The sequence below is a fragment of the Maniola jurtina genome, chromosome 26 (genome assembly GCF_905333055.1).
Source record: "Maniola jurtina chromosome 26, ilManJurt1.1, whole genome shotgun sequence".
Taxonomy (NCBI): Eukaryota; Metazoa; Arthropoda; class Insecta; order Lepidoptera; family Nymphalidae; genus Maniola; species Maniola jurtina.
In genome coordinates, this window is record NC_060054.1 from 3,021,271 (window position 1) to 3,037,251 (window position 15,981).

The 15,981-nt window shown below is 36.8% G+C and overlaps 1 protein-coding gene across 1 annotated transcript; it reads left to right on the forward strand.

The window, feature by feature from the left end:
* The first annotated feature begins 7,873 nt into the window (after positions 1 to 7,873).
* Positions 7,874 to 10,442, forward strand: LOC123878606. Its single transcript, XM_045925905.1, has one exon. The coding sequence runs from the start codon at positions 8,128 to 8,130 to the stop codon at positions 10,102 to 10,104; it is 1,977 nt and encodes a 658-aa protein (XP_045781861.1). The 5' UTR covers positions 7,874 to 8,127; the 3' UTR covers positions 10,105 to 10,442.
* The last annotated feature ends 5,539 nt before the right edge of the window (positions 10,443 to 15,981 follow it).

Below are 15,981 nucleotides of genomic sequence, written 5' to 3' on the forward strand. Positions count from 1 at the left end.
ACCCATTTCTTTTTTCCAATACTGTTTTCTGTGCGGAATTGTACTGTAATATTTCATTCGGCAGTATAATAATTAATAGTTTAGTTATGCCAGTAACATGGCGGCTAACCAAGTCAAACTGTAAAGCAGAAGAATCGAAAACTGCTACCTCCTATCAACCAAAAGAAAGCACTACGACTTGTAGTTATTATTCCCTAATTCTAAATATTACAAACTGATAAAGAATAACGGAATAACACGAACGAATATTATATTCATGCACTGAAACGTGCTACAAAGCAACAAGAAAAAATCACCAAAATCACACTTTCCACGGAAACCGATACAAAATTATCTGTAACTTCGAATAGAATATCAGAATAATCGGATTGATGAATCCTGGATGATGTTTTTCCATGAAGAGTACCACTGAACACCACAAAACTGCTCACTTTTGCTTTGCCTTTGCCCACCGGTAACGGTGTTGACCCGTGCCATTTTGCATTGCATTTTTCAATTTTTTTTTTTTTAATTATTAATACTTCACAGACTAGAAATGTGTCAAATGGTCAAGTGAGTGGATCGGTACCTATTCGGGAACGGAGGCGACTTTGTGTCCCACAGGAGTTGGCTCTACAAGTTGGATCAAAATTGCAAATTGGTTCGTGTATAGATGGTGTTAGTTAAGTTCCTAAATTCGTTGATATAACATCTGTGGACAAAAAAAAAAACAACTATCAGTGGTGCCATTATATGGTATTTTACCTTAAATTTAGGGAAAATCAAAACTTGCAAGGTAATTTTTTAACCCCCGACCCAAAAAGAGGGGTGTTATAAGTTTGACGTGTGTATCTGTGTATCTGTGTATCTGTGTATCTGTGTATCTGTGTATCTGTGTATCTGTGTATCTGTGTATCTGTGTATCTGTCTGTGGCATCGTAGCGCCTAAACGAATGAACCGATTTTAATTTAGTTTTTTTTGTTTGAAAGGTGGCTTGATCGAGAGTGTTCTTAGCTATAATCCAAAAAAATTGGTTCAGCCGTTTAAGAGTTATCAGCTCTTTTCTAGTTTTCTTGTAGAAAAGAAGGTTACATAACCGTTAGGTTCTTAATATTATGTCAATTGACAAATGTCAAGCTGTCAAGATGGACGTTGCCTAAATACATAATTATTTATTTGAAAATGATGTTTTGGAAAACTCAAATACTTTGGATCGTCGGGGGTGTTATAAATTTTTAATTTACACTTGTTGTGTAAATAATTTAAACAAGTTATTATTTTGAATTAAAAATAAAGGACTTTTCTAAAATGTTTGAAACTCACAAATGCTATTTTAACTCATAAATAGATTATCCTTACCTATGATCTAAATATAGAAAAAGAAAAGTCCTGATTCATTGACTGACTCGTCATTGTCAACACCTAGCCCAAACCTTTGGACTTAGAAAACTAAAATGTTGCAGTGGTTCTCTTTATAATGTACTAAAGCTGGATTTTCCAATGTTCTCACGGGATAGAGAATATCTGTAGAGAATTAATATTTTCACCAAGTGAAGCCGCGGGTGGTTGCTAGTCCAAAATACAATAAAATTAGTTTGAAATACAATTTACCCAGAATTTTCATAAATCGTGTAATATAAGGTAATAAAACTCGCACGAATCGTTTTTGTTAACGTTTCGGTTACGAAGACGAACCGCTAAAGTTTGAACAGTCCTTCTGGCATTCGGATTTCCTGTCACAGATATTTTTATTCAAGATTTATTTTCAGATTCTAAACTGTGAGGAGCTCATCCAGATCTCATCATTGCTTTCCGTATTGGCATGCTTATCGTCAAGTGCAAGTACAAGATATTTCAGCAAAAAAAGTCTGTTATAATACCTAATGTAATACGAAAGTCTTAAATTAATTTATTAATTGATTTTTCCATTACTCGCAAAATCTAAAAGCATATAAGCATGAGTAAAGTGAAATTAAGACCTGGCAACACCAAAACACCACAGACTATTAGCACAGTTTATCGTTGTTTATCTGTGGTTACTGGTTACATTGTTCATTAATCATTATTGATTTTTCAATTTCATTACAATTTTCAGCTATCTTTTTTTTCTTGCAATTATATGATGGGCGTTGTTACTTGTTTTGTTCAGCGGACGGGCGAACTTCGGCCGTGGTTGTGTGAGGTGTGGTTGATCTGCCATGAAACGAATATGAATCAAAGAGTGCAAATCAGATTCTACAAAATGTAAAACCGTCAGGTTCGGAACTGAAACCGACATAGCCCTAATCGTAGTAATCTCGTCGAATTTTCGTGGCCTTTCTTCGTTAACTTTTACGTTTTTTTCTAAACCCTGTTAAGTGTTGATTGAAAAGTTGTGTACTTTTTCGTGGTTGTGTCGTTTCTGTTACCAATCATAAGTACATATTTTATTTTAGTTAAAATTTCCTCGTGAGACCGTGCGGAAACGCCCGCCGCCCATACTTGAGCTTAGTTCATATTTTTGGTTTTAATACCGTTAATACTGAAGTGAATTCTCACATTTTGAGTTTGTTGTGGGCTTCTCATACCAGGGTACGCCTGTTTCTTTGGCGTCTTTAGTCTTAAGTTAACCATTGTAACAAGAACCACATCTTATGAAAATTATTATGGAACAACAAAATTCAAACTTGTAAAACATTACTATGTCTTTTGTATGAATTAAAATCAGCATTCCACATGATATTGTGTAAAAGCTAAAATGGAATTCTTTCTACCTTGTCTACTAGATCATATTGCTGTCCTACTAGTTCAATGGATTAGTTGATCTAGTTTGACTGTCCCAGTAGTTCAACTGCATCTCAGTCCTTTTAAGAGTTGAATTAATGGGACAAAATAGTCCAACTCGTTACTATGGTTGTATAAAGTTGGCTGTTGTCATTTCTTAATGACTAAGTTTAGGTAGGGAAGTGATTTGCATTGTGTTCACTCAGGGGCCCAGAAGGATCTTGTGTTATTTATGGAAAAAAGTTCCTATTAAGTTGGTTTTCAGTTTCTTCTGTTAGTTCTGTTCTCTGAATTATTGTTAGTTAGTAGACTTTCATCAGAAATTTGTCATAAGAGCTAGTTGTGTGTACCTGATGTTTGACAAATCATGTAACATGACGAATGAGGTATGAATGAAATATGTCCTGTTTCACAATGGCCTAAACTTTATCCAATGAATAAAGCCATTTTGACAGATTCCCGATACCAGAAACTGTCATAATGATTTTATTTGTTAGAAAGTTTATCTGGAAGTTGTGCAATAGGCCCCTAGTGTCATAGAGCTACTAGACAAATGTTCAAATGGCCCTTTGAAAGTTTTTGCAAGTTCATTTCTGGGATGGGCTGTTTGTTAAATTGTTACATTAAAGTTTCATACAAATTCTTTAAGGCCTCATATCACCCAATGATTCTTAACTAAATGGTTGAAATAGTGTGACTGTCCCAGTAGTTCAACTGCATCTAAATACTTTTAAGAGTTGAACTAACGGGATAAAATAGTTAGTTGTTACTATGCTATATAAAGTTAACGGTTGTCATTTCTTAATGACTAAGTTTGGAAGTCATTTGCTATGTGTTCAGCGACCCAGAAGGATCTTTGTTGGAAAGTTCCTATTAAGTCAGTTTCCAGTTTCTTCTGTCAGATCGGCTTAGTCGACATAAGTAACTCCCAAAAAGTCAAGAGGTTTGTGCCTGGAGCCTACAACCTCCAGAAGCCCTAACCTCTGGGCTATTACTGTTTTCAGTGTTAATATTCCATCTCACATATCGAAATAATCAAGTAGACCCGTCATGGCAGAACTGTGCAGGGTCTCTATTCCTGCAATAGGGTAGGGTTGAAAGAAAGAAAGAAAACTTTTTTTATTTGATCACTATAACACTAGGAACCTATAAAATATCTTAAAAGTAATTGAATTAATACTAGAATATACTAGAATATAATGAAATTTATTTGTTGAACCAACACATAATATAAATATAATATTAAAAATAATGACGCTTAAAATATAAAACTAAGAATAAAAAAATATAAAACTTAAAAACTAACTTAACTTAAACAGTGTATTGTGTATTAAGTGTCGTGCCAACGAAAGGGCCCAAACTCCGCTTAATGTTTGTACTAAATAAAATGTCATTTGTGATCAAATATACATAGGTCTCCCATTCAGCATAATGTTTCAGCGCTGGTTTTCAGGCTGGGAGCCTTAAAAAGTAAGGTCACGGACTACGAGATGCTTATACTAATTTAGTTTAAAGAATACTACTATATTGTAAGATAAAGTATGCAGGCAAGGATTAAACAAAATATTAAAAAAAAAAAGACTAATAATATGAAAATGAAGGTACATTATTAAAACACCAGCAGAGGTAGGGTATAACGAAATTATTAGGACAAGTAAAGTAGTTGACGCCGGTTATTTCTGCCAAGGGCACTTCTTCGCCCACATTTGACTTTGATTTGATTGGTGGTTGGCTCGACCATTTCCTCTATTTTTCCCTATTACCTCTATGAATCCGTTACGGAATTGAATGTTCATGTTGCAGTAGGTTATGATGTTGATAGTATTGCATTTGCATCTTAGGTGACTCTTTGTCTCTTGTGGTTATTGTCGCCCATTATTTCTGCCAAGCCAGTGGATACCGAACCAACTGCTAGGGACTACGGGTCCGAACCATATATAGTGTACTTTTTCCATTACAACGTCCTCGTGTGCCCTCACAAGCATTGTAATACGTTAAATGGGATGCAGCATACTGCACATTATTAAAACACCAGCAGAGGTAGGGTATAACGAAATTATTAGGACAAGTAAAGTAGTTGACGCCGGTTATTTCTGCCAAGGGCACTTCTTCGCCCACATTTGACTTTGATTTGATTGGTGGTTGGCTCGACCATTTCCTCTATTTTTCCCTATTACCTCTATGAATCCGTTACGGAATTGAATGTTCATGTTGCAGTAGGTTATGATGTTGATAGTATTGCATTTGCATCTTAGGTGACTCTTTGTCTCTTGTGGTTATTGTCGCCCATTATTTCTGCCAAGCCAGTGGATACCGAACCAACTGCTAGGGACTACGGGTCCGAACCATATATAGTGTACTTTTTCCATTACAACGTCCTCGTGTGCCCTCACAAGCATTGTAATACGTTAAATGGGATGCAGCATACTGCACATTATTAAAACACCAGCAGAGGTAGGGTATAACGAAATTATTAGGACAAGTAAAGTAGTTGACGCCGGTTATTTCTGCCAAGGGTACTTCTTCGCCCACATTTGACTTTGATTTGATTGGTGGTTGGCTCGACCATTTTCTCTATTTTTCCCTATTACCTCTATGAATCCGTTACGGAATTGAATGTTCATGTTGCAGTAGGTTATGATGTTGATAGTATTGCATTTGCATCTTCGGTGACTTTTTGTCTCTTGTGGTTATTGTCGCCCATTATTTCTGCCAAGCCAGTGGATACCGAACCAACTGCTAGGGACTACGGGTCCGAACCATATATAGTGTACTTTTTCCATTACAACGTCCTCGTGTGCCCTCACAAGCATTGTAATACGTTAAATAGGATGCATACTGCACATTATTAAAACACCAGCAGAGGTAGGGTATAACGAAATTATTAGGACAAGTAAAGTAGTTGACGCCGGTTATTTCTGCCAAGGGTACTTCTTCGCCCACATTTGACTTTGATTTGATTGGTGGTTGGCTAGACCATTTCCTCTATTTTTCCCTATTACCTCTATGAATCCGTTACGGAATTGAATGTTCATGTTGCAGTAGGTTATGATGTTGATAGTATTGCATTTGCATCTTAGGTGACGCTTTGTCTCTTGTGGTTATTGTCGCCCATTATTTCTGCCAAGCCAGTGGATACCGAACCAACTGCTAGGGACTACGGGTCCGAACCACACATAGTGCACCCTGGGGTCATTTGTTCCATTACAAAGTCCTCGTGTGCCCTCATAAGCATTGTAATACGTTAAATGGGATGCAGCATACTGCGTACACGGCTGTCATAGCCGCAATCATTTCAACATTTTCCATTTTAATCGGATTCCAGCTGCTAGGGACTACGGGTCCGAACCACACGTAGCGCAGCCAGGGTCATTTGTTCCATTACAACGTCCTCGTGTGCCCTCACAAGCATTGTAATACGTTAAATGGGATGCAGCATACTGCGTACACGGCTGTCATAGCCGCAATCATTTCAACATTTTCCATTTTAATCGGATTCCAGCTGCTAGGGACTACGGGTCCGAACCACACGTAGCGCAGCCAGGGTCATTTGTTCCATTACAACGTCCTCGTGTGCCCTCACAAGCATTGTAATACGTTAAATGGGATGCAGCATACTGCGTACACGGCTGTCATAGCCGCAATCATACCAATATTTTCCAGTTTGACTTATTTGCGTGAGTCTCTCACTTGAACCTACCTTGTTTCGATTCTTCATTTTGCAACAGGTGTTCCATCAGGAACTCGAATAGTCGAATTTGAATTAGTAGCTCGTCTCCCGGACGAGCTACTAATTCAAATATCTCCTTCAAGTAAGGAGGAGATGATTTATTTATTTATTTGTTTATATGTTAATAAAACACAACAGGGTATTTGAGATTGCGGTGTAAACATAAACTTGCTTGAGTTTTCCTGTACACCTTAGTGCCGACGACATAAGGCACACAATATTCAAAGTTACAATTCCAAAGTAATTAATCGCAAACACACATAATTAAACTAGAAACCTACATTTACATTTCCCAAATAGGTACTAAATAATATAAATACATACAAAATTAATCAATCATTACTACAAGCAAAAAAAACTACAACTTATCGAGCTAAATGAGGGTAGGAGGTGATACCTACGATACTGATTATTGAGAGCGTCGAACACTTGCTGCCATTTATTCCACTTTGCGTAGTAAAGAAGAATAATGTATGTTGAGCCTCGATTTGGATCTGACTGATTTTTCCAGGTTTCTGCACTCATAATACGTCAGTATTAAATACGCCATATTGGGGACGACTGTAGAGGGTGCGAAAGTTCTCTCTCTCTCTGGATTTCGCAAAGTTAATAACATATTTATTCTGTTTATACGACCGCAGCATTTCCAGTGCGCCTACGATAGGCAAATAATTTCCACAAAATGATTGAGCCCTTAATTCACATGGTTTTAAATCATTTACCGTATATCCTAATATCCGTGGTGTGAATGTGTGTTCGGCGTGATGACGCCGCGCACACATTCACACCACGTAGGTACCTTTGTATCTTTACTATGATTGTACTATGTAAATATCTCCCAGTCCTAATTATATTACACACGTATACATATCGAATTGATAACCTCCTTTTTTGAAGTCAGTTAAAAAGGACATCAAATTCGTTGTTTTCTAGGGTGTCTCATTAGACAATGGCTATGGCAATCGCTCGTTCTTGTTCATCTGCTTTTGCAATTTCATCGGTCAAATGTTCTGACTAAACCTCTCCCAATTGCCTAAAAGCTGCTGCCTGATGTAAGAAGTAACAATCGCGTATACAAATGAGGTATTAATTTCATTATATTTCCAAGTTTTAGTGCATACGCTGCATTTAAATTTCAATTCACTTAATTATCCGCCTTTTTTCTATGTTCCGACCAATCTTCCCCCAAATGATTTTCGATTCTTTTGAATTTTCGCGATGACATTGTAGGTATATCCATAATGCTCATTATTTGTGCAGCTTGTCTGTAAAAGCTGCGTGTTGTAACAAGATAAAGTTGAAAACTAAAACCCGACTGCCATCGTCTTAATAAACGCTAAATATTATAGTCAAATTGTTTTTCTGTCGCTTGGTATATTTTAATGTTGTAGTACATTTATATGGGGTTAAATATAATGATCACCATAAAATGCTTTGATACCCTTAGTTCTTTTACCAAAAATATATACTTAACACCAGATAAATAACGTCTAAAATTACAATAGTACTAGCTATTTTAGTCACGACTGCACTTCAAATTGTATTCGAACACCAAATGTAGTAAATGATCACCAAATCTTAGCGAGCAAATTAATGCGCTATTTCTGCCTAAATAAACCACTATGATTGACATAAAATGTAGGCTTATTACCAAATGAAGCATTATGATGCCATATTAAGTTATGTCTGCGGCTTACGATCCTCTCCCACCACACCGCAAGCGCCGCGCACGCCCGGACACGATCGCCAATTTAGTCGCGTGCGAGCACTTGCTTTTATTGGGTGTGTTTTGATATCTATCTTCTTTGCAATGGCGAATGAAAACTTAGCGGGACCGAGTTCGTGTGCTCCGCTGTTGAGTACTTCATCGGAATCAGATGAAGACGAATATAAAATCACAGAGCATACGAAAAAACGTCGAAGGCAAAATAAAGTTTGGGTTTTTGAAAGAAAATTTATAACTGTGCGGAGCGCTGAGGAATTTATCAAAAATGAGAAGACCTGGTCAATACAAAAAATTCATACGACTGAAGAAGGAGTAAAACGTTACTATCGTTGTAACAAAGTGAAGCTTCGGGCTGAAATTCAGTGTTCTGCCGCGATTTATCTTTTATTTGACGCATCGTGTGATGATATATTATTATTTCGTACTGAAACATGTCACGACCATGAAAATTCTGACTGTCAGTCGACTAGGGGAATAAATGAGGCAACGAAAAAGGAAATAGAAAAACTATTCGAACTGCGTTTGAAACCTAAATCTATTATGAAGAACTTAAGTAAAATTAATGGACTAGTTCTGCCGACTAAGTTACAGTTAAACAATTATCTTAAAATCATACGTAAGAAAAAATACGGGCCATCGGTAATAAGCTTGGGACAGCTTGAATTATGGTTAAAAGAAAACTCTGAAATACCTGATGACGGTCACGAAGTTTTTGTTTTGGCGTATGAAATTTCTGAAGATGATTTAGATCAGAACTTCCGGTTCATGTTAACGACGAAATATTTAATTGGTCTATCACGCCAATGTTCTGTTCTTCACGCGGATGCCACATATAAGCTCATTTGGCAAGGGTTTCCAGTACTTGTGATTGGAACTACAGACAGAGATAAACATTTTCACCCATTTGGATTAGCTGTGACAACAGCTGAACGAACGGAAGACTTCATATTTTTATTTTCCGCATTAAAAAAAGCAGTTTTCTCAATATTTTCATACACTTTAAGTTGTAAAGTTTTGGTCTGTGATGCAGCGAAGGCTATACAAACTGCCTTTGCGTGCACATTTGGAACAGATACAGTCATAAGAATGTGCTGGGCGCATGCGAAAAAGAAGATGCAAACAAGAGTAGAGCAAAGTGTGCAAAAGAAATCCCAAAAAGAGATCTTACAAGATATTGATGCTTTACAGTGTGCCTCAACTCAGGAAATATTTGATCGAGCCAGCGAAAAATTTTTGGACAAGTGGAAAGCCGAAAAAGATTTTGTTACATACTTTGAAAATGAATGGCTAATACTAAATCGTTTCTGGTATTTGGGCGCATCTCTGGGGACTCCTGCTACAAACAATGCTCTGGAATCTTTCAATAAAACAATAAAAGATGGTGGCACGCTTCGTGAGCGTCATCCTTTGGCGCGGTTCTTAGTAATTGCTTCTGATATAGTCAAGGACTGGTCTAATGAATACGTGATTAATAATACTGAGAGACGGTTCGCTCAACTGCCGACAGTATCTTTAAAGATGTGGACAGAAAGTTACCAATGGGCAAAACTGTCGAAGCAGGTGCCATTAAAGAATAGTACTGAGCTAGTTTGCTCATACAGAATTCCAGCTGGGTCGGATTTAGATTGCAAAAATTATGAAAAGCCATGGGAGACCTTTGACGAATACAAAGAGCAACATTTTAGAGAGTGGGAAGTTATAATGCCCCGAGAAAAGGAAAATTGGTTACACGGCACATGCAATTGCCCAAAGTTTCTCAAAGATTACATTTGCAAGCATCTCGTTGGATTGGCGATTCGGCTTAAGCACGTCCAGCCACCTTCAGAGGCCAGAGCTATTCCGATTGGCATGAAGCGCAAAAGAGGACGACCAGCCAAAGCTAAGAAAGCATTAATTGTGCAGTGAATTAATACAGAAGACTGATTCTTCTTAAGATTTTTTAAATGCTTATTATTAGTTTAGTTTTAAGATCTTTGAACTGTTTATTATTAGTTTTAAGAGGACTATCTTTTTAATGATTGTTTCAATAATTAAAAAAGGGATTATTGAAATTGTAAGAGTTTTATTTTTTATTTTAGGTATAGCATTTGGTTGTAAACGAAACGCTCAAGATAATTTTTTTTTGTAGTGGTTAATCAATTTGGAGACAAAAAGGTTAGGAGTAAATTTACTTTACTGTGTTTGGCAAAATATTTTTTTTGCCGAGGGTAATTTACTTTAATCGGATAACGAGATTTTATTTTTTTGCATTTCATTTTAAATTAAAATATGGTTAATAATTTGGTTTTCATTAACTATTTTTGGGCTAACAATGAGTTTTTTGGAGCCAGTTTGCTTAAATAGGATAGCAAGATGTAAAAACTTTGGTTATAATTTTACATTAAAATGCTGTTTTAATTTTGGTGATCATTTACTACTTTTGGGTTAACAATGATTTATTTGGAGTCATTTTGCTTAAATAGGATAGCGAGATGTTAAAACTTAGGTTGTAATTTTACATTAAAATGCGGGTTTAATTTTGGTAATCATTTACTATTTTTGTCTGTTATATGTTACTATACCTGGTGGTAAGTTAAACATAAGCCCATTTATATTTATGAACTCAGAATTTTCTCCTCTTTCATTTGACACCCCACTCGATACAATAGCAAAAAAAAAATTTTTTGGGGGCCTCCACTTGTTTTCATGTAACATCCGTTAGGTTAATTTTTTTTGTATAAAATGTAGCCTATGTCACCCGGGCCTTTACGGCGAATCGATTGACACCTCATCCATCAAAATCAGCCCAGTAGTTTAGGCGCTACGGTGGAACACACAGAATCTGGATACAAACATACACACATACATACATACATACCTACATACATACATACGTAGACTGCTAAAATCATAACCCTTCCTTTTGGCTTTGCCGCAATCGGGTAAAAAGTAACAATTGCGCATACAAATGAGGTATTAATTTCATTACTGTCACGCGTCTTATATTTACAAGTTTACTGCACATGCTGCATTTAAATTCCAATTCACTTAATAATGCTCCTTTTTTTCCATGCACGAATTTGATTATTGCCGATTCGTACGCGCTATGATGTCTTTCCTAATCAAAGGTCCACTGAATTAATTGTTTAATTCAAAAAATTCATTACGTGATCTTGACGAAGTCACCAAGGTTTTTCAGCGTGGACTTCCACCTCCACCTGAAGGGGAGACCGAGCAGCTGGCGACCTCCGACTGCAACAAAAAAATTATATTATCATCTTATATAAAATCAAGGTAACTCGAAACTAATACCTATCTCAACTACGTTCTCCAGTGGGCCAATGCTGTGTCGATCCATGCTATGTCATAATATTAAATGTCATCAAAAAAAGCTTGTATTTTAAAATTGTGGTGTGCATAGGATGGGCAGTAATAGACTACACTGGGGTGGATGTGGCCTTGATAAGTCTTCTTTTTAAGTAGTCCATGTGGCACTTTCATAACCACATATCCAACATCAGGTGGATTGAATTTTGGTTCTCTGAGCCGGGGGTATGGCGGATCAGCGAGGTCTTTCAGCGCCACCTCGATGGCAGCCAGCTGCTCTGTCGTCTGAGGTTTATCTGTGATGCTCATTTTTTGTGCAGCTTATGTGTAAAAGCTGCCTGATGTTACAATTGATAAAAATGAGGTATTAATTTCATTACTGTCACTCGTCTTACATTTCCAAGTTTTACTGCACATGCTGCATTTAATTTCCAATTCACTTAATAATCCGCCTTTTTTTTCATGCACGAATTTGATTGCCGAATCGCACGCGCTGTGATGTCTTTCCAAATTAAAGGTCCACTGAATTAATTGTTTAACGTCTGCAATGCGACAGCCATTTATTCCAGACTAGCTGATACCCGCGACTTCGTTCGCGTGGATGTAGGTTTTTTAAATTCCCGTGGGAACTGTTTGATTTTCCGGGATAAAAAGTAGCCTATGTGCTAATCCAGGCTATAATCTATCTCCATTCTAAACAGCCCAATCCGTCCAGTAGTTTTTGCGTGAAGGAGTAACAAACATACACACACACACACACACACATACAAACTTTCTCCTTTATAATATTAGTGTGATAAACCATCGTTAGTATCGACTTCCAAATTCAGTTAGTTCATGCATCTCGATTTCATGATCAGCTTGTGGCCAATGGATGTCTAAAGGTTCTGGATCACTTGTGACCGTGCTTTGTACCCTAGTTCATTGTAGTTAGAGTTTACACGCTTTTTTTTTAATTTATTAATTTAAAGACACAAAAAAATCCTTATAGAATATATCTCGCCAAACTGCGTCGCAGTTTGTTGGCGAGTTAGCGCTGAATAATTTTAGTAGTGTGGTGGAATGGGTGGTTTCCTAGGTCCACAGGTCATGCAGCAGCTGGCGTTTTGGGTTTGTAATGAATTAACCACAGGACTCAACTCATTTGACATCTCTATTTTATATTTTTTTAGAAATTTTCATTGATGCCAGGTTTCAGGGCAGCCTTCCTTACCATGCGGTTCGTTCCCTGAAGGGAAAACACTCTTAAAAAACTTTATTAAAAAAACATTCCTTTTTTTTGAGAATAGAAAGAAAACTGCATTCAAAGATTTTCGAAAATTCGCTTGCCACACCCGGGAATCGAATAGACTAAAATCTGTAAAAATTACAACCTGTACTTTTATTGCATAGATCGTTAGGATCAATTACAAGGATCAAATCTCTTTTCGAAACTTGATAAATTAAATGAAAGGAAAACCATGAAATCTAAAGTTATAAACAACACGGACACAACGGAAGCAGAGGCTTCATCCCTTTCACATCGCTCACATCCATCGGTTCTTCTTCGTTGTTGGTTTTACTTGTCCTTGCCTCCGGCTCTGTGGCCTTTACTTCACCTATATTGATGATTTTTAGGTCTCTTTCGCGTTTCTCATCCTGTAATGCCATGTCGACTGCCAATTCATATGTTAACCCTGTCTTTTTTAACAGGCTTTCCTGCAATTCTGTATCATATACTCCGCATACTAATCTGTCTGAACGTTCTCTCTAACAGCCGTTATCGTGGCCATCTTTAAATACGCGGAGCCAACTATACCAAAACCAGCTAGATACAAATAGTATAGCCAAAGAAGTTTTATTATAAGTTCATACATACTATAATGCGAAAAGACTTTTCCCCAACCTAATAATCAGATCAAAGTAGCATGGGTACGTGTCGTCATTATATTATACTAATTACCAAACACCCTGTATATTATCTACTTTAAAAACTATATTGTATCTTAATATTATTACCACTCGAAATAATAAAAAGATACTGTATATCATAGTAAGTTATAAGTCTTATTTAAATGGATTCTTGAAAGTTTGCCGATTTTTCAATCATTTGTTTTCATGCTTCAATCGGAGAAGAAAATCAATTTCAATAATGCTTTTCATGAGCAGATATCTATTATCGCTTATATGTTTGCGGGTATGTGTATTATAGGTGGGAAATCGGTTCATTCATTTAGGAGCTACGATGCCACAGACAGGTACACAGATTACACATGTCAAACTTATAACACCCCTCTTTTTTGGTCGGGGGTTAAAAAGAAGTTATGTTTAAATGTTGTTGTTTTGTCATTCTATGAAAATATGGTTGAATACGTATTATGTTGTTTACCTATTTTATTATTTTCATTATATTACTAGGTGTTTCAACTAAGTGCAACAAGATCTTTATGAAATGGAAACTACCCTCAGACATCGATGTATATGGATGGGCCCTACGAAGATAAAAAACGCGCTCAAAAGTCAATAGAATTTGCAAAAGTCTATTGACTTTGTCAATGACGTAAGATTCAAGCGTATTTTTGCGGACGGAATTGTATGGGAAAGGCTAATCCATATACATCGATGCCCTCAGACTACTATCAATTCTTTATTTTCACACTGGCACTTGCTGCACTTCGTTCCCTTCTTCTTGTTGTTATTTTAAGTTGAGTTTTAAACAAAGGTGCCATAAGGCACACAGGAATGCTTCGAGTTAGCGCTATTCGGTTATCGGATACTCACGCTGGAGGGCGCGGCCCGGCACGTCACCATATAATGTCCAATCAAAGACTTGCAGATTGCGCCAACAAATATCTACATTTTGTGATCTCAGGATTTAATTTTATTATTATTACTCAGGATTTAATTTTATTATTATTAATAGTAGTGAAATAAAACATAACTTACTCATAATTAATGCTATATTTCTTATACTTTACCACTTGTCTTTGCAATTTGCCACTTTAACACTCGACAATATTCCACTTCACACTTTCTCGATTGGAGTACAAAAATTCACTGCCTGAGCGCGCTGCAAGGCTATTCTGTATCTTTGAAAGTTTTCGTTAGACATTGAGTCCAGTTAGAAATCCATGAAATTTAGGTCACGTGTTTTTCTATTCCGTATCGAATGCGTGGCTAACTAATTAAGAGTATCTAACACTTGGCAGTTGGCCAACATTAACATAGTAGCGTATTTTATCGACTTTATAATATGGCCAAATTAAATATCTCTGCCTGACAGGTAGCGTAGTAGAAATGTAAGACTTTTTAAATTGTACGACTTCGACTAGTTTTTAATTATTATCTATGGACATTTGACATTGACATTACATCAGTTTGAACTTTGACTTGAATTTAAACGGTTTTGTGTTTTGCATAGATTAGTGTTTTGTAGTACCTAACTTTGAATTATGACTATAGAATGACTATAGAATTACAGTATTCTTGAGTGCTTTTATTGTGTACCTATCTAATTATTCCTTCAGTACACAATTTGAACGAAATCATGAAGCATATTTTGTCTATTTAGATGCCTCCAAGAAGAAAAGTCTCTGTGCGCCAATTCGAACTCTTGGTCGAGTTTGCAGAGACCCATCGCGATATTGCGATGGGTCGATACGCTGGAGGGCCTCTAGGAAACCAGGCTGCACGATGTGATGTCCCCATTGGGCGCTGATATGTACCCGTGGCATAAAAATGCAGAGCTGCTAGGATCTGCAATAAATATAAAATCCAATTTTTGTGTTAAATTAATCTCAATATTTTCTTCCTCAATATAAATATCAGAATTTTATTTTTATTTGTTATTTTATTTTGTACCAGAAAGTTGTAACAATTAAGAGACAAAGAAAGTAAAAGTGGACAGGGAAGCACTTATCTCTCTATAAGAGATCTCTACCAGTGACCCTTGGCAGTGCGAGAGGTTGTAAAGGGAGTAGAATAGGTACAAAGATAGGAAATAGGTACTTTAGTTCGCATTGAACTTAAGGTAAGTCTCATGTAGGTAACATGAGACTTACATTAAGTTCAATGCGAACAGCTGTCCTTCGTCGAGCGGCTTGGAGGTGAGGCCCGAGTTCCTCTAACACCTGCTGGTAGCCAGCCTTGCTCAAACGAAAGTTCGCAATGAACTCTGTTTCTGGCAGCTCCATTGGGTTATACATATCGCGCAGCCTGCGCCTGTGGACCCGTAGCGCCTTTTGTTGGCGCTGCTCTTCAGCATGCCCCATCAATACGGCACGAGCCATATTTTTTTTAAATTATTATCTTGCTTACAAAATAACAATAATTTAACTCCGACGAACCAACCTTACTTTATATTACTTACCTTTTTACAACTAATAGGTAAGTACCTAGGTACTAGGTATCAATTTTTTATTATAATATATTTTCCTGAAAAACCGAGCGGAATTCAGCCGATTTGTAATTAATAAAAATCCTTCGAAATTAAAACAT

Coding starts and splice junctions, on each gene's coding strand:
- LOC123878606 (XM_045925905.1), top strand. CDS start 8,128: ATGAAGCATTATGATGCCATATTAAGTTATGTCTGCGGCTTACGATCC.